Raw genomic sequence first — 27,886 nt, forward strand, 5'->3', positions numbered from 1 at the left:
CAGTGCTGCCAGCGTTGCCTCAGTTCAGAATTCTCTTCAAACGGGCTTAAATGATGTTTCTAAATGGTGCAAATCCAACTGTATGACACTTCATCACAAAAAAACAAAGAGTATGATTATCACGTCAAGACAAAAGCACAAAGAAAATTCCCTTGTTCTCATCCTGAATGTCGATGATACCTCCATAGATCAAGTTCGCGAGCACCGCGTCTTGGGAGTCATAATTGATGAAGAACTGAAATGGCAAGCTCGCATTGATTCTGTCTGTAAAATGTTGGCACGCAGTCTGTTCTTACTCAATCAGCTCAGACCTTACATAAACAGTGAAGCTCGCAAAATGTTCTTCCACGCTCACTGTCTTTCTCACGTCAACTATGCATCTGTTGTCTGGAGCTGTGCTGCAGATGTTCATCTTAAGAAACTAAGTTCTCTCCACAAGAGAGCAGCCAGATTAATTCTACCTGATCACTCACTGTCAACGTTAGAAAAGCAAGCCAGATTAAATATCCTTCCACTTCAAAACCAGCTAAAATTCAACAAAGCATTACTCATGTACAAAACACACAGTAACTTGGCACCGCAATATCTCCAACACCTGCTCACACGAGCTTCATGCCGATACGGCTCTTACAAATACATTTTGCCACGTACCTGAATTGATTTGTTCAAAACTAGTTTTGCATTTTCGGGTGCATCCCTGTGGAACTCCCTTCCTTTGCACTTACAAACGGGCAGTTCTCTTCTTATTTTCAAATCAAGTCTGCATAAACATCTTCACCCCTTCCAACAGTAAATAACTCTGATCTTTGAATTACTATAGACAGTAACAATGGGTCAGTTATGTTTTATTTATTGTATCAGTCATTGTTGCTGTTGTTGTTGTTCTTTCCTTTCTTTCTCATTTCATCGTGTTTTGTTTTGCTCTTTTTTTTTCTTTTCTTCTTCTTCTTTTTTTTCTTTTTTTTTTCTTCTTTTTTTTCTCTCGTTCTATTTCTTATGCATGCATAAACTATTCATTTCGTTCTATCATAATCGTTACAAGTGTTCAAGTAATATTGGTGATGGTGGTAGTCACTGTATGTATGCTGCACTTGCCACACATAGATTTCAGAGACAGTAACAGTACTGTACCTTTTGAACACCCGGATGTTTCTGGAACTTCTATATTGATGACATCTCTCTCTCTCTCTCTCTCTCTCTCTCTCTCTCTCTCTCTCTCTCTCTCTCTCTCTCTCTCTGTGACTCACTGTCCTATCCATCTGTCAATCTTAGTGTGTGGGGGGAAGGAGGGGGTGCTGTCAGTGTGTGTGCGCGCGTGTGTGTGTATGTGTGCGCTCGCACGCGAGCGTCAGTGTGTGTATGCATGTGTGTGCATGGGTGTGGGGGGGCGGGGGGTGTTTTCTTCACTATGTATGCAATTCTGCATGAAAACCTTTTCCTTTCATTTATGTGTGTGCTATTTTTAATAGATGTAGATTAGCAAGGACAGACTGGAAGAATAGGCAATGCCTAAAATCTTAATCCTTGAATAAAAACGTTTTGAGCTCTGAGTTCTCTCTCACCCCTCTCTCTCTCCCCCCCCCCCCTCTCTCTCACCCCTCTCTTCCCCCCTCTCTCTCACCTTCCCTTCCCCCTCCCTCTCTTTCTCACCCCTCCCTTCCCCCTCTCTCTCTCACCCCTCTCTTCCCCCCTCTCTCTCATCCCTCTCTCCCCCCCCTCTCTCTCCCCCTCTCTCCCCCCTCTCTCTCACCCCTCTCTTTCCCTCTCTCTCTCACCCCTCTCTTCCCCCCTCTCTCTCACCCTCCCTTCCCCCTCCCCCTCTCTCTCCCCCCTCTCTTCCCCCCCCCTCACCCCTCTCCTCCCCTCCCTCTCTCTCTCCCCCCTCTCTCCCCCCCTCTCTCTCACTCCTCTCTTCCCCTCTCTCTCACCCCCCTCTCTCACCCTCCCTTCCCCCTCCCTCTCTCTCACCCCTCTCTTCCCCCCCCCCCCGCTCTCTCTCACCCCTCTTTTCCCCCCTCTCTCTCTCACCCCTTTCTTCCCCCCCTCTCTCTCACCCTCTCTCCCCCCTCTCTCTCACCCCTCTCTTTCCCTCTCTCTCTCACCCCTCTCTTCCCCCGTCTCTCTCACCATCCCTTCCCCCTCCCTCTCTCTCACCGCTCCCTTCCCCTTCCCTCTCTTCCCTCTCTCTCTCTCACCCCTCTCTTCCCCCCCCCGCCCCCCCGCTCTCTCACCCCTCACCCCTCCCTCTCTTCCCCCTCTCTCTCTCACCCTCTTTTCCCTCTCCCTCTCTCACCCCTCTCTTCTCCCCTCCCTCTCTCTCTCACCCTCTCTTCCCTCTCCCTCTCTCACCCCTCTCTTCTTCCCTCCCTCTCTCTCTCACCCCTCTCTTCCCCCCTCTCTCTCTCACCCCTCTCTCTCTCACCCCTCTCTTCCTCCTCCCTCTCTCTCTCACCCTCCCTTCCCCCTCCCTCTCTTCCCCCTCTCTCTCTCACCCCTCTCTTCCCCCTCTCTCTCTCACCCTCCCTTCCCCCTCCCTCTCTCACCCCTCTCTTCCCCCTCTCTCTCTCACCCTCCCTTCCCCCTCCCTCTCTCACCCCTCTCTTCCCCCTCTCTCTCTCACCCTCCCTTCCCCCTCCCTCTCTCACCCCTCTCTTCCCCCTCTCTCTCTCACCCTCCCTTCCCCCTCCCTCTCTCACCCCTCTCTTCCCCCTCTCTCTCTCACCCTCCCTTCCCCCTCTCTCTCTCACCCCTCTCTTCCCCCTCTCTCTCTTCCCCCTCTCTCTCTCACCCTCCCTTCCCCCTCCCTCTCTTCCCCCTCTCTCTCTCACCCTCCCTTCCCCCTCCCTCTCTTCCCCCTCCCTCTCTCACCCCTCTCTTCCACCTTGTCTCTCTCAGCCCTCCTTTCCCCCTCCCTCTCTCTCTCACCCTCCCTTCCCTCTCTCTCTCTCTCTCCCCTCTCTTCCCCCCTCTCTCTCTCTCACCCTCCCTTCCCCCTCTCTTCCTTCTCTCTCTCTCACCCCTCCCTTCCCCCTCCCCACCGCTCTCTCACCCCTCCCTTTCCCCTCCCTCTCTTCCCTCTCTCCCCCCTCTCTTCCCCCCTCTCTCTCTCACCCCTCCCTTCCCCCCTCTCTCTCTCACTGCCCTCTTTCCCCCTCTCTCTCTTACCCCTCTCTTCCACCCCCTCTCTCACTCCCCTCTTCCCCCCCTCTCTCTCTCACCCATCTATTCCACACCCTCTCTCTCTCTCTCTCTCTCTCTCTCTCTTTCTCTGATATTCCCATTTGTAGTTGAGCTTTGAGCAAAATCATTTAATGTGACACCAAAGACGCAGTATAATACCTGGTGCAGAAATATCCCAGGAGAACGCAAGACCCTGAAGCACACCTGAGTTACCAGGTCTCAGAGACTGGCCCAAAACAGACAAGAGTGGCGCTTCTTCGTTGATGCCCTACGTGCCAGGGGCATAATGGGCAGAAAGTAAATAGTGTAAGTTTGTAAGCAATGGTGATATGATTTGATTTGATTCGACTTGACTGGCGTGTTTTGTTTCCACCCCACCCAACTCTTTACAGCGACAGAGGGCTATGTGGGCTGCATGGAGCAGATCGTCATCCAGGGCAGAAAGGTGGACCCCATCCAGGTGGTGGAGAGCAGCTCTGCCATCGGCCTCAGGCTGGACGGCTGTCACCTGGTGGACCACTGCAGCACGCGCAACGTCTGTCAGCACGGCAGCACGTGCCTGTCTGACTGGGCGGGCGTCCAGTGCCAGTGCCTTGACCGCAGCTACGAGGGGAAGGCCTGCCACTTCCGTAAGGGGAATGCTTTGTTGTTGTTGTTGTTTTTATGGAAGTGATGGTTATGATGATGATGGTTGTGATGATGATGATGATGATGTTTGTGATGATGATGATGATGGTTTTGATGATGATGATGATGGTTTTGATGATGATGATGATGATGATGATGATGACCTACGAAGGGAAAGCCTGCCACTTCCGTAAGGAGAATGTTTTATTGTTGTTGTTTGTTTTTTATGGTAGTGATGGTTATGATGGTGATGGTGGTGGTGACGATGAATTTGATGATAACGACGACGAAGACGATGGTGATGTTGATGATGATGATGATGATGATGATGACCTCCCAAGGCTAAGCCAGTCACTTTTGTATGGGGGTTGATTTTTGTGATGGTGATGATGGTGGTGGTGGTGGTTGTGATGGAGGTGAGGACGACGACGATGACGACAACGATGATGATGATGAAGCCACTTTCGTAAGAGAATTTTTTTTTTAGAAGAAGAGGGAGACAAAGAATAGGAGGACAACAAACCTTTGTGTTGTTTTCAACGACACAGCAGACTGTGGGAGACAGAGGGGAGGGGGTACCGGGTAGAGACAAACAAGAAGAGATACAAAGACTGTGATGGCACAGCACAATGGCTTTATATTTGTCTGACGCGTCGTTTGACTGAAAGGCAGAAGGTAATGTTACCTTCCTTTCATGTCATCATAATAGTCATAATAATGTGTTCAGTGCTTGGGTCTTGCTTTGCAGAGTGTATCCTCTTCGAAGGACTGAGTCTTAGATGTTTGTCTGGGTTGAAGGGTCCATTTTCCATCTAACATTTAAAGAAGGAGTCCTGGCTGTCTGAAGGGAGTTGATGTCTTGGACTATCTGGTCAATACACAAAATGACATCGGGAGAATAAGGCCAGAGCAATTCATGACACTTAGGACAGTGTGGTCGATGTCTGATTAATACCCATCATGACAACGAGATAATATGGCCAAAACACATCATGACCGGGACTGTGTGGCCAATACTCACCATGACACCAGGACTTTATGGCCAATACACATCATGATATCAGAACAATTTGGTCAATACACATCATGACTTCAGGGCAATATGGCCAGTTCACATCATGGAATCAGGACAGTAAAGCCAATACACGCCATGGCATAAGGACAGTATCGCAAACGCATTTCATGATTGATATGGCCAATACACATCATGACATGTGGACAATAATGGCCAATACACATCATGACATACAATGTGGCCAATACACCCCATGACATGCAATGTGGCGAATACACCCCATGACACGCAGACAATATGACTAATACACAACATGAGATGCAGACAATATGACTAATACACATTATGACATGCAGACAATATGACTATTTCACATCATGACATGCAGACAATATGACTAATACACAACATGGCATGCAGACAATATGACTAATGCACATCATGACATGCAGACAATACAACTAACACACCCCATGACATGCAGACAATATGACTAACACACCCCATGACATGCAGACAATATGACTAATACACAACATGGCATGCAGACAATATGACTAATGCACATCATGACATGCAGACAATACAACTAACACACCCCATGACATGCTGATAATATGACCAATACACATCATGACATGCAGACAATATGACTAATGCACATCATGACATGCAGACAATATGACTAATACACAACATGACATGCAGACAATATGACTAATGTACATCTTGACATGCAGACAATATGATTAATGCATATCATGACATGCAGACAATATAACTAATACACATCATGACATGGAGACAATATGATTAATGCACATCATGATGCAGACAATATGACTAATGCACATCATGACATGCAGACAATATGATCAATGCATACCCCCATGACATGCAGACAATATGACTAATACACCCCATGACATGCAGATAATATGACCAATACACATCATGACATGCAGACAATATGACTAATGTACATCATGACATGCAGACGATATGACTAATACACCCCATGACATGCACACAATATGGCCAATACACATCATGACATGCACACAATATGACTAATACACCCCATGACATGCAGACAATATGCCTAATACACATCATGACATGGAGACAATATGACTAATGCACATCATGACATGCAGATAATATGACTAATACACAACATGACATGCAGACAATATGACTAATGTACATCATGATGCAGACAATATGACTAATACACAACATGACATGCAGACAATATGACTAATGTACATCATGATGCAGACAATATGACTAATGCACATCATGACATGCAGACAATATGATTAATGCATACCCCCATGACATGCAGACAATATGACTAATACACCCCATGACATGCAGACAATATGACCAGTACACATCATGACATGCAGACAATATGACTAATGCACATCATGACATGCAGGCAATACGACTAACACACCCCATGACATGCAGAAAATATTACCAATACACATCGTGACATGCAGACAATATGACTAATGCACATCATGACATGCAGACAATATGACTAATACACAACATGACATGCAGACAATAGGACTAATGTGCATCTTGACATGCAGACAATATGATTAATGCACATCATGATGCAGACAATATGACTAATGCACATCATGACATGCAGACAATATAACTAATACACATCATGACATGGAGACAATATGATTAATGCACATCATGATGCAGACAATATGACTAATGCACATCATGACATGCAGACAATATGATTAATGCATACCCCCATGACATGCAGACAATATGACTAATACACCCCATGACATGCAGATAATATGACCAATACACATCATGACATGCAGACAATATGACTAATGTACATCATGACATGCAGACGATATGACTAATGCACCCCATGACATGCACACAATATGGCCAATACACATCATGACATGCACACAATATGACTAATACACCCCATGACATGCAGACAATATGGCCAATACACATCATGACATGCAGACAATATGACTAATACACCCCATGACATGCAGACAATATGGCCAATACACATCATGACATGGAGACAATATGACTAATGCACATCATGACATGTAGACAATAATGGCCAATACACATCATGACATCGAAACAATATGGCCAATACACCCCATGACATGCAGACAATAATGGCCAATCATGACATGTATGCAATATGACCAATACACATCATGACATCGAAACAATATGGCCAAAGCACATAACATCAAGCCAATATACATGATATTTAGACAATATGACCAATAAACATCATGACATCGGGACATTGTGGAAAAAAAAAAACATTCCGACAATATGGCCAGAGGTCAATATGACATCGGAACATTACGACCGATGTAAAAATCCTGCCTTTTCCTTCAAAATGCATTTACCTCAACATCCATCCAGTTTTTCTAATCTCACACAGCGAACATTTGTGCTCTGTTGTGTGTTTTCGATTTTCTTTGCATTTAAGTGCAGCCAGAAAGGCCGACATGTCAGTTGGGTGTAATCGATAAGCTGGTGGACCTGTCAGTTTGGTTTACAGATGTTGAAAATAACTCCAGCACAATGCTGTTTTTGGAAACGGGAGGGAGGGGGGGCTGTGAAGTCTGGACGTTTAGATGTCAGTATGACACTCGTTGTGGTTCTGGAAAAGAGCATGAGCATGTTTCTGTTTTTGTGACTGTCGTTATCTGTTCTTTCTTTCCATTTTCCTCGGCGTGGTGGGAGGGAGCGGGTGTCCTGAGGGCGAAGTGAGGGTGAGGGGTTTGTCATTTCTTTTCTTTCTTTCTTTCTTTCTTTTCTTTCTTTCTTTCTTATCTTTTCTTTTTGAAGGAGGGGAGACAGAAGGGAGGAGTACCTGGAGCAAGTGTTTGTGGTTGTGCATGCAACTGTGTCTATGTGTTTTTTTCCATTTCTGTTGAAATTCTCCTTCTCAGTCACTCTCACATCTCCTGATTTTTTTTATGGTATCTCTCTCTCTCTCTCTCTCTCTCTCTCTCTCTCTCTCTCTCTCTCTCTCTCTCTCTCTCTCTATCTCTTGCTGTTCTTCTCTCTCTCCCTCTCTGTTTCTCTCTCTCCCTCTTGCTCTCCCTCTCCCTCTTGCTCGCTCTCTCTCCCTCCCTCTCTTTCTTCCTCCCTCTCTCCTTTTCTCTGTCTCCGTCTCTCCCTCTGTTTGTCTGTCTGTCTCTCTCTCTCTCTCTCTCTCTCTCTCTCTCTCTCTCTCTCTCGTGTTAATGTTTCCTTTTCCTGTCTTCCGGCTTTCCTTTGATTTCCCTCTCTCTCTCTCTTTATCTCTCTCTCTCTCTCTCTGTTTACACCCACCTTCTCTTAATCGATCCCACCTCTTCCTTTTTTTCTTTGACCATACTCTTCTTCCCTTCCTTTAAATAAGAAAGAAGCATTCTTTTTCTTGTCAAAACGTCTGCATGCAGTGTGTGATGAAAACCAACATGTGAAGCAGCTGCTTCTTGAAACCTGCCACTTCCTCCAGGTCCCGGTCAATCAAGAGGTCTCTGGCTAAACGCCCTCCCCCCCCCCCCCCCCCCCCCCCACGCCTTGCCCCCTTCGCCCCCGTCCCCAACCCCTCTGCCGTAAAGAAAGATCCATTCCCTGATTGCACGTGCACACGCTCCCCATGCTGCCGGTGTAGCTGTCTTCTGCTTTACCTCCCTTCTTGCCTTGCCTTGCATTTTACGTCCCGGAGTAAAGTGTTAGAGGGTGTGGGTGTGGGGGTCTGTCATGGTAACGTTGGTGCTGAGGGATAAGATAGTTCTTCAACGAGTATCGTTATGGCCGGAGTATTGAAGGATATTTATGGAGCGCTTAACCTTTTGAACACGAAGCTGCTTTGGTTTCTTTAATGTCAGCTCTGGTTGCCGAGGAAAGGATAGTTCCATAATGACCTTTCTTCTCTCATCTAAAACGACCGCTGTTCAAAACTCGAGGCAATCTGGCATAGATGTCCCATATTTGTCATGCACGGGTTATTCCAGAGGGGGTCCCTTCATCCCCCAAAGACCGGAGGTAATTTTTGAGGGGCTTTATTCAGTTCTAGGATATCCAGCGAAGTACCCAAAAGACCACCCATATACAGAAACACAAAGGTGGTGGAAATGGGGGCAGAGTTTCTGAAAATTAGAGCAGTTCTTCTTGCAAAGAATGTCAGAATTTCCTCGAAGTTCTTTTATAGAGCAAAATGATTTAATGTGCTCCAGAACTACCCATTTTTGGTTGGAATTATTGCCCGAGGTATCACAAGTTTCTGTATTGAAGTGCGTGAAACCCACTTGACTGAAGCTTCAGAGGTAACGGATGGCTATCACAAGACCTCTCCTGGAGGTATCTGCTGGAACAGACCCGAGTGTCCGTCCACCACCTTTGGATACGTGAGTTCAAATACGAGTCCGTGCCGATAACTTTGTTCAGTACCTATGTAGCCGTGGTCCTGAGTGGTGTATTATGAAAGGGGACGGTACAAAATTATTGATGATTTACTGAACTAAAGGATAGAAAATATCCATGCGCAGGCCCAGGGACATAGACGGCCAAGCACAAAAGAATTTTTCTATTGTTTTATTTACAATAGTTATAAGGAGATACAGAAAAGAAGATGAGAAGAAGACAGTGCAGCGATATGGCGATGACACTGGCCGTCGTGGTAACACACACAGCACACACTCTGTGTGCGACACAGCAAGAGAGAGAGAGAGCAGGCTCTAGCCAGTGACTGGCCAAGTGGAAAGTGACCAGTCATCACCTGCTGTGGCTATTTATGCAAGTTATGCTAGCTACAATGACGCCCGCGTGTTCTGCGAAGCAAATCGAGCCAATGGCGCTAAATATTTGAGTAATCTGTGTTTGTTACAAGGTGTTCAGTGACAGATTTCTAAATGATTCCTGAACCGATTTACGTCGGATTGGTCACAAAAGGAGCAGCTCAACACCTACTTTCTAATGAGTATAAAGTAAAGTGTTGATTATTTAAAATGAATTTATAATCTTAATTTAAGTCACCTGAAAAGGGTCAGTTTTAGCGAGCTTGTCACTGAAAATTACAAACTGCGTTAAATTAGTTTAACGTAGGCAAACACAAATGGTATAGATTTAAAGATGATATTGCGACGATTTTACCAGTATACAATACTTGTAGTTTTCTGATCTGACAAAAGAGATATTTAATTAAATACGGTGTGTCAGAAACACAGTTTTCAACTCAGCCAAAGCCGTCAAGCAACGCTAGGTGTGGAGTAATTGTCTTTAAGTGTCGACAATGAAAATCGGCTTTGTATCTTCTAAATGCCTGATATATTCTCATCCAAACACTGTAATGGTGTGGTTTTAGTTTCCAACAGCAGTCACATACAGAACTGTAGACTGCAGCATCATGTGTGACGATAAAGACAAAATGACGTAAGCTTAGCGTCAGTTGAAATCTTTACATTGACGAATGCTTAAACTGAAATCAAATATGCTTCTAACTGATTAAAGTGTGTGTGTAAGTGCAACAAATATAATATTGTAGTGAACGATACAGAGACTTGATTTAATAGATGTTTAGAGATTAGATTTAGAATGGGCTTTGCATTCAAACCGGGAATGGCGTCACGCATTCTGCACAACTCTTGAAGACTGGCAGGTTAGTTGCGAAAAAGGCGTCTGCTATACAGATTTGTGCGTGAAGCAGTATCTGAAGCCAGCTGAGCGCGTGGCTACACTTACTCAAGGCTCAACACTCATGGCCATACTGTTGGGTCAGTGGCAAAGTGAGAGCTGTATGATTAATGATTTGTCCACTACCATGGGGATTCATAAACAATTTTTTTTTTTGCGAAGGACTGTGACTCAAACTATATAGGAAGCAAGATTGCACTAGCTCTTAGTTCTGCAGCCTTCGGGGGTAGTTGGCCAATGGTGACCATCCCAACGCCGACTGTCCCAAAGCCCTCTTGGCCGAGAGATTGTAGATGTAACTAGGGCAAGACACTCTTCACTATAATCAAATTCTAGCTCCGATATCTTGTCGGGACGGCAGTTGCTTCCTCTTCTGATAGTCATAGTCAGACACTGACTATCATAATGTGAAACGTCACTGAGGCCGGGTTTGTCAAAAGATATACTTTCTGTACCAGTCCCCTCCCCGCTCTCCTCTCTGTCTGATATATACATTTCACACCAAAAAGAAAACCTTATGGTTGTTGATTTTAATGAGAAGGCTGCTCTTCGAACGTCAAAATATCAATCTTGTGCAACTAATTCTCGAAAATAGAGAGGCTGAGTGTGGAAGGGGTGGGGGTGGGGGGGGAGGCGTGGGGGATGATGGGATGACTTGCTTTAGGAGTTCCCTAAAACAACCGCACCACTGAAGTGGTTGTGTTAGTGTTGTTATTGTTATTGTTTCGTTATTCGTTATTGTTGTTTTGAGGCGGGGGAGGGGGGGGGGTATGGGTTGGGAATTTGTGACACCGGCATATTGGTTCCTCGTCATTCGTCACACCAACAAAGACCTCTCGTCTGACTCTCTCTGTGTCTGTGTGTCTGTCTGTCTGTGTGTCTGTTTGTCTCTCTCTCTCTCTCTCTCCCTCCCTCCTTCCTTGCCTCCCTCTTTCACTCTCTCTCCCCTCCCTCTTTCTCCCTCCGTCTCACTCTCTCTCCTTCTCCCGCCCTCTCTCTCTCTCTCCCTCCCTCTTTCCCTCTCCCTCTCCCCCTCTCTCTCTCCCTCCCTCTCTGTCCTTCCCCCCCTCTCTCTCTCTCCTCCATCCCCCTCTCTCTCTCCTCCTCCATTCTCTCTCTCTCTCCCCGCTCTCTCTCTCTGTCCATCCCTCCCTATCTCTCTGTCTTTCTGTACCCGAACCTCCTATGTGTATTGATCAGTGGCTCGCAGCAATAATGAAGCAGCGCATTGTCAGCCCCGGTGACGGACTCAATCGAAAGGCCCCCGGAAAGAGCGGCCTTGTGGGTTTTGTGGGTTGACCACAGGAGACGGGGGTCAAATTCAGGCCAGCATTGATTGATCCCTGACTGCTGGAAGCACCCCTTTTCAATTCCACCCCCATGGGAGAAATCTGAGAAATTTGTGGAGAGCGTGTTCGTGAAAACCAGTCGAAAGTCAGCCGCGGTTTGGGGTGTGATGGATGTTCTCTTGATACGAGTTACTCGTCAGAGAGCGTGATTTGTGCAAATGTGTTCGGGTTACTTGCATATGTTCGATTTACTTTCTCAACTGTGGGCATGCAGACATGCATGTATTGGTGTAACTATGAATGGTTACAATAGCGAAATGGTTGCTGCATAGGTGAACGATTTCTTTAGCTGTATGGTTACTATGTAGCTGAGTGGTTTTACAACATTGAGATGTTTCCTATTCTCCCACGTATGATAGTGCTACTTTAATTACCTTTTGGTGCACGCGCGTACGGAATGATTATTATGTCGCTGAAAGGTTACCGTGTTGTGGAATGGTTACCATACAGCTGGCCGGTTATTGTACAGCTAAATCGGTCACTGTGTGGATGAATGATGACATCCCGAGACTCCTTGGGTCCTTGGTCTCAATTCTGGCAGCCACTTCTAAATTAACGGGCACTGAAATGTTTCCCATTCTCCCACGTGCTGACACCAGACAGTAGTACTGCGTTAATCCCCTTCGCGTGCATGCGCGTTCGGATTGTCTAACACGCGGGTTAAATATCCCATTATCTGTTTCAGTGTCCGGTGAGTTTCGGAAATACGAACGTGCCACCTAGTTTTCACCCATTAAAACAGAGTTCAGGCGTAATAACAGCATTGTACAAGAAGTATATATATATATATAAAAAAAAGAGTAAATACTCGTAGAAACGATTGAACGTGAAGGGTGCAGCCCAGGCAGTAGAAGCAGGAGTGAATATCCCTGTGAGGGAAAGGGGTTATCCCGTGTGGATTGGGGAGGGGCTGTCTTGTCTCACAACTGTTTGATCCCTTCAGGGAGATCCCACTGGATACACGTCAAAGAATTAGAGATGAAGAGGACGGAGAGTGTGGGTGTATGCGTGGTAGAAAAAACGCTTTCTTCAAGTCTGTCTCGGTACAAATCGAAAAGGAAAGGATGTGTACGCGTGAAAGGATATGAATTTGCTGCTTTTTTTTTTTAATCTGTCAAGGAATATATTTGCTTCCTTTTAATCTTTCATGGAACAAACTTGGTTTCTTTTAATCTGTCATGGAACTAACAACCAAAAAAGAGTCCATGCTTGAAGGGAATGGAATTCATTCGCTTTCTTCCAGTCTACCACAGTATAGAACCAGTCAGGGGAGAAGTGGTATGGAGGGGATTGGGGGTGGGCTGAAAGAAACGACATTCGAATTCTGAGGTGATGCACTGCATGTGTTGAATAAGAACACGTACAATTTAGCTTCACCCAAGTGGCTTAGCAACGGTGCAGGGTTTCCTCTGGTGCGTGGCCTTATGGACACTGTACATTGACAGTCAGTTCACTGTGCACTGCCCGCGCTGAGGCTGCAGCAGAACGCCCCCCTGGCATGATTCTTCGGGGAGGGGGGAGCGGGAGGGGGGGGGGAAGATCCCGATAAACAGCGTGGGAGGAATGCCACAAAACTCGTATCGGAAACAGAGGGACGGGAGGGGGGGGGGTGGAAGGGAGCTGACAACGAATAAATAGAAAGAAAACCAAAGATTATTGCTTTCTCCAATCTGTCACGGCACAAACTTGGTAGGGCAGTTGTGGCATCGCAGAAGGATCGCAGCGAAATTCGCTTTCTTCCACAGTGTGTCTTTACACAAAGCTATCAGTCAGAAGTGATGTGGGAAGTTCAAGAGAAAAAGTATACAATTCTGCAGACAGACGCCAATGTAACTTTCCGCATTGCTTCCACAAGATTGTGAAATAAAAGATCGGAACAAGCAGTGGGTTTAGACGGCAGATTTAAAACCCTTCTTAAGTGTGTTTTATGTTTCTGGTGTCTGTTTCCTGTTGTTGTTATTTTAACTTGGGCAGTGTGCACAAAGATAGGGAGAGAAAATGTGACATTCGTTTGTTCATACATTTGTTCGTTTCTTTCTTACTTTCTCTTTTTTGCTTTTAGTTTTCATTCCTTTCTTTGTTTCTTCCTCCCATTCTTTCTTTCTTTTCTCCTTCCTTCCTGTATTTTCAATCTTATATTTGCTGAGATTTCCACTGGCATTCATTCGTTCATTCCTTTCTTCCATCCATTTTTTCTTCTATGTTTGTATTCCACCGGTGTTTGTTTTTTTCGCAGAATCCATCTTCATGCAACGCACACTACCAGGCAGGCTTTGCTCAGTGTGGAGCGTATCTTTCCTTCCTTCCTTAATAATGATAACAGTAATGATAATAAAAGTGATGATGATTATCATGATGATAATGATGGTGGACACTTTAAAAGCACGCCGCCTGGAAGAAAACTTCTCTAAATTCTTTATAAACACATAATATTCTACATAACACATCTGCAATGTCACCTCACTTTTTCTTCTTTTCCCCCCATTTTCCTTTACCCACACTCGTGCGACGCGGACTGCCAGGCGGATTGCATCCCCTTCTTTCCTTTCTTCCTTCCTTCCTTCCTTCCTTCCTGTCTGCCTGCAGCTGCATCCCACTGCCCTCCTTTTCTTCCTCTCTCCTTCATCCTTCCTGGTCTTTACTTCATCTCTCTTCTGTTTTTTCTCCACTTTCACTTAGCGCGCTTCCCATGCTCGTGCGACGCGTTTACCAAGCGAGCCCCGTCTAATGAGGGTGAACCCGCCCTCGCATCCTCCTGCGTCCTTCATCCCCTATTTTCCTACCTGATCGTTATTTCACCTCTGTTCTTCTTTCACGCTTTCCCTTAGCGCGCTACCCACGCTCGTGCGACGCGTACTACCAGGCGGGGCACGTGCAGTCCGGGGTGTACCTGGTGGATGTGGATGGGGCGGGTCCCCAGACCCCGAGCTACGTGGAGTGCGCTATGGGGTCGCAGAGGGACGGCCACCTGTACGGGGCCACCATTGTGGAGCACAACTTCGCCCTCAACACCCCCGTCAGGGCCCCTGGCCTGAGCGACACGCGCTACCACTTGGACTACAGGTGAGGAGAGGAGTGGAGGGGGGGGGGGCAGAACGTTTGGAGGATGGGGCGGGGGCAGAGCGTGGAGTTAACCCCTTAACTGCTGTCCATTGGTCAAATGAGATCAGTGTATATGAAGTGTTTTTTGTGAACTTTTGATTCGTGTAACTGGTCTTTCTAAACAAATGAAACGTAGTCCTAAGAGAAGTCCTGAGTCCTTGGTCCTGAATCCTGAGTCTTTGTCAGTTCATGAGTCCTTGTTGCTGAATCCTGAGTCCTTGTTGCTGAATCCTGAGTCCTTGTTGCTGAATCCTGAGTCCTTGTTGCTGAATCCTGAGTCCTTGTTGCTGAATCCTGTGTCTTTGTTCATGAGTCCTTGGTCCTGAGTCCTTGTTGCTGAATCCTGAGTCCTTGTTCATGAGTCCTTGATGCTGAATCCTGAGTCCTTGTTCGTGAGTCCTTGATGCTGAATCCTGAGTCCTTGGTGCTAAATCCTGAGTCCTTGGTCCTGAATCCTGAGTCCTTGTTCATGAGTCCTTGATGCTGAATCCTGAGTCCTTGTTCATGAGTCCTTGATGCTGAATCCTGAGTCCTTGTTCGTGATTCCTTGATGCTGAATCATGAGTCCTTGGTGCTGAATCCCGAGTCCTTGGTCCTGAATCCTGAGTCCTTGATGCTGAATCCTGAGTCCTTGGTGCTGAATCCTGAGTCTTTGGTTCTGAATCCTGAGTCCTTGTTCATGAGTCCTTGTTCATGAATTCTGAGTCCTTGTTCATGAGTCCTTGGTCCTGAATCCTGAGTCCTTGTTGCTGAATCCTGAGTCCTTGGTCCTGAATCCTGAGTCCTTGATGCTGAATCCTGAGTCCTTGGTCCTGAATTCTGAGTCCTTGTTCATGAGTCCTTGGTCCTGAATCCTGTCCTTGTTGCTGAATCCTGAGTCCTTGGTTTTGAATCCTGAGTCCTTGATGCTGAATCCTGAGTCCTTGGTTTTGAATCCTGAGTCCTTGGTCCTGAATCCTGAGTCCTTGTTCATGAGTCCTTGGTCCTGAATCCCGGGTCCTGAGTCCTGGTCCTGAATCCCGGGTCCTGAGTCCTTGGTCCTGAGTCCTTGGTCCTGAGTCCTGGTCCTGAGTCCTTGGTCCTGAATCCTGAGTCCTTGTTGCTGAGTCCTGGTCCTGGTCCTGAGTGCTTGGTCCTGAGTCCTTGGTCCTGAATCCTGAGTCCTGGTCCTGAGTCCTTGTCCTGAATACGGAGTCCTTGGTCCTGAGTCCTTGGTCCTGAGTCCCGAGTTGAGTCCTGGGTTTCTGAGTTAGTCAGGGTGGAGAAGTCACCTGGAGAAGTTTGAAGCCACCTTCTTAGAACGAATGTGTATTTCTTAGTGTCCATGAAAGTGTCAGCTGCATTGGGCGACACCAGAGAACTACAGCCATTCGTTGATCGTCCTGAGTGAGTGTGTATGCATGTGTGCCGGCGTTGTTGTATACTTTTAGGTGAAAGACTCCATCTGTGCATCTGTGCAGACTGTTGCTGTTTTTCTACTTTTCCTCTTTCCCATGGGACATTTATCAACACAGTATGCACGAGCACTCATCTGAACTTATTCCTTGTTTTGAGGAAAAGCAGATGTTTTCGGCTGTTTTTCGGTTGTTGCTGTTGTTTTTTGTTTTGTTTTTTTGTTTTTTCCTGGGTTTGTTTTTGTTTTTGTTGGGACGATGGTGTTGTACGTTCCTGGGGTTGTTGTTGATTTTGTTGTTGTTGTTTTGTTTTGTTATGTTTTCGTTGGGGCGGGGGGGGGGATGTGTGTTTGTTGTTGTTTTTTTGTTGGTTTTTTGTTGTTTGTTTTTCTTTCCACGAGTGTCAGGTTTGGGTGTGTGTTTGGATCTGAACTGCCCAACTCTGTTTATCGATTTTGTGTCTTGTTGAATTGTTTAGTTTGAGTGAGAGAGAGAGTAACTCTTTTATGGAAGATCCGTATCCTGTGTTTGTGTTGTCTTGGACTGAGGAGAATTTATAGTTGGTGGGTGATTGAGATTGTGTGTTCGTGTGTCTGTGTGTATGAGTGTGTGTGTATTCCTCTACACATTTTCTGTCGGTTACGTCAGTCTGTAAATCTGTCCTTGTACAGTGACATGTATGACTGTGTTGTATGCTGCAGGGAAATGAGTCGTATCCAGCTGATGACCCTGGCGAGGACATCAGCAACGTGTGAGCAGTTCTTCAAGTACACCTGCCGCCATTCCCCGATACTGTGAGTGACGTGGGTCTGTGCTGTAGATGTCTCCACAGATATTGTCGGAGTATGTCTGAATGGATGTGTGTGCTGAAATGAATGAATGCGTACGCGTCTAAATCATCTTGTAGTGATTAGACAATCGCCGACTGAGAAGGAAATAAGAACAGAGACAAGAGATACAAGAGTGTTCCCAATGACTCTGGGTGGGTGGGTGTTCTTGGAGAACACTGTCGATGGAAAAAAAATATGTTATATATATGTGTGTGTGTGTGTGTCTGTGTGTGTGTAGAAAGAGAGAAACTGAGCATTTCTCAGTAAGGTGAATGGGTCTTTGCTCTGGATCATTGAAGAGAAAAATATATACAGTGAGCATTCCCCAATGCTGTGAGCGGGTGTATGCTGTACAGAAATAATGCAGAGGGGAAAATGCGATAAGCATTTCACAATACTCTGAGGGCAGTGGGTCTGTGCTATAGGAGAACGTTGTGGAGACGAAAGATAATGAGCATTCTCCAGTACCGTGAGTCGGTCTGTGCTGAAGAGGGAAATGATTCACGTGAGCACGCAATGAAGGGAGTTGAAGGAGGGGTTTTTGAATGTACGTTTTAGACTCAAAAAGTCTGCTTAAATGAAAGGAAGGAACACATAAGACGCAACATATAAGGGCCGGTAGTACAAGGGACAGTGTCTGCCCATAGTGTGGCTGCCTTAGGGCTGCGTACCCATCTCCGGAGTCACTGACGTCTTTGTCCTTCACGATGGACTTCCATGAACAAGGGATGACAGTCCGCATTGGATTAAAAGTAAATCCTAAGATTACCACTAGACCATCACTGTATTAAAACCTGGTGTGTGTGTGTGTGTGTGTTGTGTGTGCGTGTGTCTGCTTGCGTGTGTGTGTGCGCGCGCGCGCGTGTGTGTGTGTGTGTGTGTGTGTGTGCCAGACTGAGCAAGAAGACGTGGTTCAAGTCAGCCAGCGGGCAGGTGGTGGACTACCTGGGGCCGGGCAGGTCAGGGTACTGCACCTGTCCCGAGGCTGGTGACGGCACCTGTGCTGGCAAAGGCTGCTTCTGTGACGTCGGTGAGGGATCACCGAATGATAATGTTGATAATGAGATCAGTGATAACAACAAATTCAACAAAAACAATAATAATCATAATCATAATCACGATAATGATTAGAAGAAGTAGTAGAAGAAGAAGAAGTGGTCGTAGTAGCTGTAGTAGTAGTAGTAATGATAAAGCTGGTGAGCAGTACACTCATCCTGCACATCGTTCTCCTCATGCTCACTCTCTTCTTCCTCCTCTTCGTTCTTCCCTTTCCCCCTTTTCCACCACCTCATCCTCCTCTTCTTCCTCCTCTTTCTTCCTCTTCCTCTCCCCCCTTTTCCACCACCTCATCCTCCTCTTCCTCCTCTTTCTTCCTCTTCCCCTCCCCCCTTTTTCCACCACCTCATCCTCCTCTTCCTCTTTCTTCCTCTTCCTCTTCTCCGTTTTCCACCACCTCATCCTCCTCTTCGTTCTCCTCTTCTTCCTCTTCCCCTTCCGCCTTTTCCACCACCTCCTCCTCTTCTTCCTCCTCCTCCTTCCTCTTTCCCCTCCGCCTTTTCCACCACCTCCTCTTCTTTTTCCTCCTCTTTCTTCCCCTTCCCCCTTTTCCACCACCTCCTCCTCCTCTTCTTCCTCCTATTTCTTCCTCTTCCCCTTCCCCCTTTTCCACCACCTCCTCCTCCTCTTCTTCCTCCTTCTCCTCCTTCTTCCTCTTCCCCTCCCCCCTTTTCCGCCACCTCCTCCTCCTCTTCCTCCTCTTCCTCTTTCTTCCTCTTCCTCTTCTCCGTTTTCCACCACCTTATCCTCCTCTTCTTCCTCCTCCTCTTTCTTCTTCTTCCCCTTCCCCTTTTTCCACCACCACCTCCTCCTCTTCCTCCTCTTTCTTCCTCATTCCCTCCCCCCCTTTCCACCACCTCCTCCTCCTCTTTCTTCCTCTTCCTCTTTCTTCCTCTTCCCCTTTCCCCTTTTCCACCACCTCATCCTCCTCTTCTTCCTCTTTCTTCCTCTTCACCTCCCCCCTTTTTCCACCACCTCATCCTCCTCTTCCTCCTCTTTCTTCCTCTTCATCTCCTCCCTTTTCCACCACCTCATCCTCCTCTTCCTCCTCTTTCTTCCTCTTCACCTCCCCCCTTTTCCACCACCTCATCCTCCTCTTCCTCCTCTTTCTTCCTCTTCACCTCCCCCCTTTTTCCACCACCTCATCCTCCTCTTCGTTCTCCTCTTCTTCCTCTTCCCCTTCCGCCTTTTCCACCACCTCCTCCTCTTCTTCTTCCTCCTCCTTCCTCTTTCCCCTCCGCCTTTTCCACCACCTCCTCTTCTTTTCCTCTTTCTTCCTCTTCCCCTTTCCCCTTTTCCACCACCTCCTCCTCCTCTTCTTCCTCTTCCTCTTTCTTCCTCTTCCCCTTTCCCCTTTTCCACCACCTCATCCTCCTCTTTGTTCTCCTCTTCTTCCTCTTCCTCTTTCTTCCTCTTCCCCTTCCACCTTTTCCACCACCTCATCCTCCTCTTCTTCCTCCTCTTTCTTCCTCTTCCCCTTCCCCGTTTTCCACCACCTTATCCTCCTCTTCTTCCTCCTCCTCTTTCTTCCTCTTCCCCTCCCCCCTTTTCCACCACCTCATCCTCTTCTTCTTCCTCCTCTTCGTTCCCTTCCTCCCCCTCCTCTCCTTCCTCTTCCTCCTCCTCCTACTTCTTGGGTGTTTCTGTAGAAAAAAGAATTGCTATGTTTGTTTGTTAGTCGGTGGAAAAGAAACCTTCATGCAAGAGGTTGTGATCATGGCAGTACATGGTAGATAACCATCGCCATTCGGTCTCTGCAATGCCTTAGTAGTTGCCTCCCTCACTAGTTGATATTGTTGGTGGTTTTTGTTTTTGTTTTTTGTTTGTTTTTTTCAGGAGCGCTTTTTCCAAGAGAATCATGCGATGTGCTTTGTTTGTTTTCAATGATTTCTTGTGTGTGTTTTTTTTCTGTTAGGTATGCAAATACTATTCAAAAATCGTCATTTTTTTCTCTTTGGTGTGTTTGTGTGTGTGTGCGCGCGCGCGCGTGTGTGTGTGTGTGTGCCGAGTGTGCATGTGTATGTGTGTGAGTGCGTGTGAGCGTGTGTGTGTGTGTATGTATGCATGTGTGTGTGTGTGTGTGTGTGTGTGTGTGCGTACGTGCGCGCGCGCATGTGTGTGTGTGTGTGTGTGTGTGTCTACGTGCATGCGTGTGTGTGTGACAGACGAGGGCGAGGTGCGGCAGGACGAGGGGTACAGCCACAACAGGGAGCAGCTGCCCATCATGGAGATGACCTTCCTGCAGCACTCCTCCTCCCCCTACTCCTCCTCCGCCAACATGACCCTGGGGCCCTTCACCTGCTGGGGAAGCGGTGAGACCTTCTGGATGACGCTCTCTAGAGTCACCACTGAAAAGTCTTAATGTAGTGTTGAATGTATTTGGTATCTAACTAGAATAACCACTGAAAAACGTCTTTTTTGTCGTGTCACATTGAATATTTGTATGGTATCAAACTAGAATAACCACCGACACGTCTCATTGTAGTGTTGAATGTATTCGGTATCAAACTAGAATAACCACTTAAACGTCTCATTTTTGTGTTGAATGTATTTGGTATCTAAATAAAATAACCACTAAAATTATTGTAGTGTTGAAAATATTTCGTATCTAACTAAAATAAACACCAAAAAAGCCTCTAATGCTTTAAAAAGACTCCCTATTTTATTTCGTTCCTTTATCTACAAAAAAAAATATATATTCCCCAAAATGATGTTGTTGAAAACATGTCTGTGTTATCTGTATTCCTTTATGGCAAGACTTGCCATTCCTATAAAAAGAATTGTGTTTGCTTTTCCACCTGTAGTATGAACACAATGTCAGCACTTGAAAAAAAAACACTTGTTTTTCGGGGGGGTGGAGGAAGAGGGAGAGGGGTTGTGGATTCTCTTCTTTGTTTGTTTTTTGTTTTGTTCTTGTTGTTTTGGGGGTTGTTTGTTTTTGTTGTTGTTTTGTGTGTGATATTTTTTTTTCTTTTCTTTTCTTCTTTGTTTCTTTTTCTTCTTTTTTTTTCTTCGCTTTCTCAGACATCTGTTTTCCAAATGATACATAGTTATTTGGATACTTGAAACCGTAACCTTCTTTCCTTCTTTTTAAAAAAAATCTTTATTCCTTGCACACACCAAAAACACCCCCAAATTTAAAAAGTGAACTTTTGTTGTTGCTGTTGTTGCGCCCTGACAGACAAGCAACACCTGGACAACCTGATCACCATGACGACAGGGGAGAGTCACGTGACGCTGGACACGTGGACACGGGGGGACCTGGGCTTCCATTTCAAGACCCACCTGAGCCGGGCACTGCTGCTGATGCAGACCTCTGGCGACCCGGTGTTCGGCAATATGTTCACTGTGAAGATCGTGTCAGGTCTGCAACGTGTGTGTGTGTGTGTGTGTGTGTGTGTGTGTGTGAGAGAGAGAGAGAGAGAGAGAGAGAGAGAGACAGAGCGTCCAGTGACCCAGTGTTCGGCAACAAGCCACTGTGAAGATCCTGTCAGGTCTGCAACGGTTCTAGTTTTGTGTGTCGATTACAAAGTTAAGTTCCCTTCTGTGTGCAGTGTTTGTGCCGTGTGTGTGTGAGTGTGTTTGTGTGTGTGTTTGTGTTTGTGCCGTGTGTGCATGAGTGTGTTTGTGTGTGTGTGTGTGTGTGTGAAATGTGAGCGTGCTGTATGTGCGCGCATGCGTTCATGTGTGAGGGTGTGTGTGCGCTTTTGTAAGTGCGTGCATCCGCGGTGTGTGTGTGTGTGTGTGTGTGCGTGTGTGTGGGGGGGGGGGAGGGGGTGTTTGGTGGTGTGTGCAAAGTTTTGTAGAAAAAATCCACTCTGATGGTTATACAAATGTGATCATGCGCTAAAGGCCTGACGAAGCGCATTGGGTTATATGCTGCTAGCCAGGCATCTGCCCCGCAGGAACGGTGCAGCGTGTAGAGATTATATCCGAAAGTAGTGACCCCTCCCTGAGAAACTGACACTGAAACAACGATCGACGTTTTCAGAGCACAGCGTGGAGTTCCACCTGAGGCTGAACGGCACGGTGATCCGGGAGACCCTGAGGACGCCCCGGGCGGTGAACCAGGGGGACTGGCACCTGATCCTTGTGGAGCACGACCCCCACAACGTGCGCCTCACTGTGGACACCACCAGGAAGCTGCTGGCCCTCGGAGAACCCTCGGCATCAGAGGCAGCGCTGGGCGGCGCCGTGGACTTCAACGGGGTGCTGTATCTTGGGGGACTGCCTGCGGGGTGAGTTGATGGGTTTGAGTATTGTGGGTTGTGTTTTTGTTTATTTGTTTGTTCTTGTTGTTTTGGGGGGTGTTTTTGTTTGTTTGTTCTTGTTGTTTTTTTTGGGGGGGGTTGTTTATTTGTTTGTTCTTGTTGTTTTGGGGGGTGTTTTTGTTTGTTTGTTCTTGTTGTTTTGGGGGGTGTTTTTGTTTGTTTGTTCTTGTTGTTTTTGGGGGTGTATTTGTTTGTTCTTGTTGTTTTGGGGGGTGTTTTTGTTTGTTTGTTTGTTCTTGTTGTTTTGGGGGTGTTTTTGTTTGTTTGTTCTTGTTGTTTTTGGGGGTGTATTTGTTTGTTCTTGTTGTTTTGGGGGGTGTTTTTGTTTGTTTGTTCTTGTTGTTTTGGGGGGTGTTTTTGTTGGGATGTTTATTTTTTGTTTGGTTGGGTTTTATTTGTTGGTGGTTTTTTTTGTTGTTGTTGTTGTTGTTTTTTTGTTTTTTTCTGTTTGTTTGTGTGTGTGTGTGTGTGTGTTGTTTGCACACTGTTAAATGGATTTGTAGCTCTGGGGAGAGACAGCTGAGTGGAGCTCACGAAGTGGATTATCACTGTCGCCCTGCTTTTCCCACGTGAACATCAACCGCTACCAGCCCACCCCCTTCCCCTCTCCATCCCCACCCCTCCCAGTCCAGTGTGCTGACAGCAAGTGAGAGAAGATCACGTGAAAAAGAAATTGTTTCACAAACAGCCCATCACACTGACCACACATACCGTGCTGGTGGTGGGTGGGTGGGTGTTGTTTTTTTGTTTGTGTTGGGTTTTTTTTTAAGTTTTTGGGTGTGTTTTTTTTGTTTTTTGTTGTTGTTGTTGTTTTTTGTTGTTGTTGTTTTTTTGTTTTGTTTTGTTTTTTTGGGGGTTGTTTGTTTGTTTGTTTGTTTGTTTTGCTCTGTGTGTGTGTGTGTGTGTGTGTGTGTGTGTGTGTGTGTGTGTGTGTGTGTCTTTGGAGTAGGGGGTAGATTTTGTATGTGTTTGGTTTTTTTTGGTTTTTTTATCTGTGTCAGTGTGTGCATGCACAAGAGAGACAAGAGATATCACGTTGACGTAAGGCTTTCTCACACCATCGTGAAATGGTGTAGTTGTGTAGTGAGCCCGTGTTTTGTTTGTGCGCGCGCACGCGTCTGTGTGTGTGTGTGCATGCGCGTGTGCGTGATTTTTGTGTGTGCATGCGTGTGCGTGAGAGTGTGTGTGTGTGTGTGTGAGAGAGAGAGAGGGGGGGGGTTCAAAATGAGACTGGTATAATTAGACATTCTCACTGAGGACAAAATGGAAAACTGAAACGTAGGTCATCTCTGTTGTATTGTTGTTATTGTTGTTCTGTTGGTTTTCATCTGCTGCAGTGTCGCCAGTGAGTACAGAGAGAGCACACCGGGCTTCTCAGGCTGCATGAGAGCCTTTGTGTATAACGGGGAGGAGGTGGAGCTGTCTCTGCTGGTTGATGACAGGTAAGCCGTGTTTGACGTCCCCTGTCCCGTACAGTCTGTCTCTGTTTAAAGGGTTATTCCTCCTGTGTTTGACGTCCCCTGTCCCGTGCAGTCTGTCTCTGTTTAAAGGGTTATTCCCCCTGTGTTTGACGCCCCCTGTCCCGTACAGTCTGTCTCTGTTTAAAGGGTTATTCCCCTTGTATTTGACGCCCCCTGTCCCGTTCAGTCTGTCTCTGTTTAAAGGGTTATTCCCCTTGTGTTTGACGTCCCCTGTCCCGTTCAGTCTGTTTCTGTTTAAAGGGTTATTCCCCCTGTGTTTGACGTCCCCTGTCCCGTACACTCTGTCTCTGTTTTATTCCCCTTGTGTTTGACGTCCCCTGTCCCGTGCAGTCTGTCTCTGTTTAAAGGGTTATTCCCCCTGTGTTTGACGTCCCCTGTCCCGTGCAGTCTGTCTCTGTTTAAAGGGTTATTCCCCCTGTGTTTGACGTCCCCTGTCCCGTGCAGTCTGTCTCTGTTTAAAGGGTTATTCCCCCTGTGTCTGACGTCCCCTGTCCCGTTCAGTCTGTCTCTGTTTAAAGGGTTATTCCCCCTGTGTTTGACGTCCCCTGTCCCGTACAGTCTGTCTCTGTTTAAAGGGTTATTCCCCCTGTGTTTGACGTCCCCTGTCCCGTGCAGTCTGTCTCTGTTTAAAGGGTTATTCCCCTTGTGTTTGACGTCCCCTGTCCCGTTCAGTCTGTTTCTGTTTAAAGGGTTATTCCCCCTGTGTTTGACGTCCCCTGTCCCGTACACTCTGTCTCTGTTTAAAGGGTTATTCCCCCTGTGTTTGACGTCCCCTGTCCCGTGCAGTCTGTCTCTGTTTAAAGGGTTATTCCCCTTGTGTTTGACGTCCCCTGTCCCGTGCAGTCTGTTTCTGTTTAAAGGGTTATTCCCCCTGTGTTTGACGTCCCCTGTCCCGTACACTCTGTCTCTGTTTAAAGGGTTATTCCCCCTGTGTTTGACGTCCCGTGTCCCGTGCAGTCTGTCTCTGTTTAAAGGGTTATTCCCCTTGTGTTTGACGTCCCCTGTCCCGTGCAGTCTGTCTCTGTTTAAAGGGTTATTCCCCTTGTGTTTGACGTCCCCTGTTCCGTGCAGTCTGTCTCTGTTTAAAGGGTTATTCCCCCTGTGTTTGACGTCCCTTGTCCCGTTCAGTCTGTCTCTGTTTAAAGGGTTATTCCCCCTGTGTTTGACGTCCCCTGTCCCGTGCAGTCTGTCTCTGTTTAAAGGGTTATTCCCCCTGTGTTTGACGTCCCCTGTCCCGTGCAGTCTGTCTCTGTTTAAAGGGTTATTCCCCTTGTGTTTGACGTCCCCTGTCCCGTGCAGTCTGTCTCTGTTTAAAGGGTTATTCCCCTTGTGTTTGACGTCCCCTGTTCCGTGCAGTCTGTCTCTGTTTAAAGGGTTATTCCCCCTGTGTTTGACGTCCCCTGTCCCGTGCAGTCTGTCTCTGTTTAAAGGGTTATTCCCCCTGTGTTTGACGTCCCCTGTCCCGTACACTCTGTCTCTGTTTAAAGGGTTATTCCCCCTGTGTTTGACGTCCCCTGTCCCGTTCAGTCTGTCTCTGTTTAAAGGGTTATTCCCCTTGTGTTTGACGTCCTCTGTCCCGTGCAGTCTGTCTCTGTTTAAAGGGTTATTCCCCCTGTGTTTGACGTCCCCTGTCCCGTTCAGTCTGTCTCTGTTTAAAGGGTTATTCCCCCTGTGTTTGACGTCCCCTGTCCCATACAGTCTGTCTCTGTTTAAAGGGTTATTCCCCCTGTGTTTGACGTCCCCTGTCCCGTTCAGTCTGTCTCTGTTTAAAGGGTTATTCCCCTTGTGTTTGACGTCCCTTGTCCCGTGCAGTCTGTCTCTGTTTAAAGAGTTATTCCCCCTGTGTTTGACGTCCCCTGTCCCGTGCAGTCTGTCTCTGTTTAAAGGGTTATTCCCCCTGTGTTTGACGTCCCCTGTCCCGTACAGTCTGTCTCTGTTTAAAGGGTTATTCCCCCTGTGTTTGACGTCCCCTGTCCCGTGCAGTCTGTCTCTGTTTAAAGGGTTATTCCCCCTGTGTTTGACGTCCCCTGTCCCGTGCAGTCTGTCTCTGTTTAAAGGGTTATTCCCCGTGTGTGGTTTAAGTGCTGGAGAAAATATGAAGTGATATATTTGTGTTCGAACTGTGTATAGCATAGAATCATGAAAACTGCTTTTTACAATGAGTATATTGTTTTATAATGCATTGATTTTGTTATAGTGCATAACTGAATTTGACAAGAAATTGGCACAATGTCCAGCCGTCAACATTCTGTGGACTGGATTTTCTCAAAGGCTTAATCACAGCGTTGGGTTTTCGCAAAGGACAGGCATCTGCTCTCCCCAGCCTCATGCTTTGTTTGTTTGGTCCCCCCCCCCTCCCGCCTTCCCACCCCCTCCCCCCCGCCCCCCCTTTATTGTTTTTACATGAAGAATCATTGTAACATCGCATAGTCGGTGCACATGAGGCGGATCGTTTGACAGGAAACACGAACAAATTATGTTCAATGCGGAAAAGACAATGTCAGTGTAATATGTGAAGTTGTTAGACTTTTAATGTATGTATTGCATTTTCTCGTCACATTCTCAAAATCTTTAACACAGTTTAGACACTCCAGTTTAAGAAAATCTTTGCCCACACTCCTTGTAAAGATTGAGTAATAAAAAAAATATATAAATAAAAAAAAAATATATATATATATAATAGAATTTTTTTTAACACACATAAATGAATAAATAAATAAATAATGTTGCTAACAATTTGCTACAAACTATTAGATCAGTGAATAAACCAATGTCTTATAATCTGTTCAGTTGTTTAGAAACTAATTAATGACGAATAGACAAGTAAGTAAACGACTGAATAAACTGAATTGATAGATTAATTGATCAACTGAATAAACAAAACGGACAATCTTACTTCGATGCAAACAACATTACATAACACGCAAACATTATGTGAACTTTCCCGTCTTAGTTTTCTTAACCCCCTCACGCCCATCCATCCCCCACTCCCTACCACCACCATCACCATCCCACCCACCCACTGAACATCCTATCCACCCGCACCACCACCACCACCACCAACACCACCGCCCTTCCTGTTCCAGTGCCAGTGGCGGGGTGTCGATGGGGTGCATGTCGTCGTGCTGGCCCAACCCCTGTCAGTACGGCGGGGTGTGCAGGGAGGAGTGGGGGGAGTACACCTGTCGCTGCCAGGACCCCTGGGCACACCAGGGCCACAACTGTGAACACAGTGAGTGGATTGGTTGGTTGGTTGGCCCACCTGTGTGTGGGCAGGGCTGGACTACAGGGGTTAGGGGTGGGCGGTTGGGGTGTTTTGGTGGGTGGGGGTGTTTGTGTGTTGGGGGTGGGGTGTCTGTGTGTGTGTGTGTGTAAATATTTGTCATTGTGAGTGCATATGATTGCTACCTGTCACTTTGATCACGTGTCTGTGTATGTGCATATGTGTCTGTCTGTGCGTGCGTGCGTGTGTGCGCACTGTGTTTGTGTGTGTGTTTGTGTGTGTGTGTGTGTATGTGTGTGTGTGTCTGTAAATATTTGTCATTGTGAGTGCGTATGATTACTACATGTCTCTGGAGGTGGAGTATGGAGAATGACTGTGTTGCATGGAGACTGTGTTTGCGAGTGTGCATTGTATGGGAATCATACGTGCATTCGTGCGTTTGCACAAGTGTTTACATCTACGTAGATACGTGCATATCTGTGTTTGTGTATGTGTGTGTTGTGTCTGCTTAGTGCGTGCAAGCGCGCCCACTCATGCGTATATGAAGGCAGAGTAAAGTTCAATAAATCTCTGCATGTCTTATTTTTCACTTATGCAGGAGTTATAGAACACGTCATAATCATAGTTGTAAAAATAATATCATAGT

The 27,886-nt window shown here is 46.5% G+C and overlaps 1 protein-coding gene across 7 annotated transcripts in view; it reads left to right on the top strand.

The window, feature by feature from the left end:
• LOC143295404 (axotactin-like) overlaps positions 1 to 27,886 on the top strand; it is a 348,925-nt gene that overhangs the window by 284,639 nt on the left and 36,400 nt on the right. For all 7 annotated transcript variants that reach the window (XM_076607083.1, XM_076607080.1, XM_076607084.1 and 4 more), the window contains exons 12-20: positions 3,573 to 3,809; positions 14,712 to 14,946; positions 17,081 to 17,173; positions 18,103 to 18,239; positions 20,431 to 20,577; positions 21,447 to 21,629; positions 22,257 to 22,503; positions 23,874 to 23,978; positions 27,104 to 27,249. In XM_076607083.1, coding sequence (XP_076463198.1) covers positions 3,573 to 3,809; positions 14,712 to 14,946; positions 17,081 to 17,173; positions 18,103 to 18,239; positions 20,431 to 20,577; positions 21,447 to 21,629; positions 22,257 to 22,503; positions 23,874 to 23,978; positions 27,104 to 27,249 — 1,530 coding nt within the window. The remainder of the gene's footprint in view (positions 1 to 3,572; positions 3,810 to 14,711; positions 14,947 to 17,080; positions 17,174 to 18,102; positions 18,240 to 20,430; positions 20,578 to 21,446; positions 21,630 to 22,256; positions 22,504 to 23,873; positions 23,979 to 27,103; positions 27,250 to 27,886) is intronic.

This window comes from Babylonia areolata, chromosome 20, assembly GCF_041734735.1.
Source record: "Babylonia areolata isolate BAREFJ2019XMU chromosome 20, ASM4173473v1, whole genome shotgun sequence".
Classification (NCBI taxonomy): domain Eukaryota; kingdom Metazoa; phylum Mollusca; class Gastropoda; order Neogastropoda; family Buccinidae; genus Babylonia; species Babylonia areolata.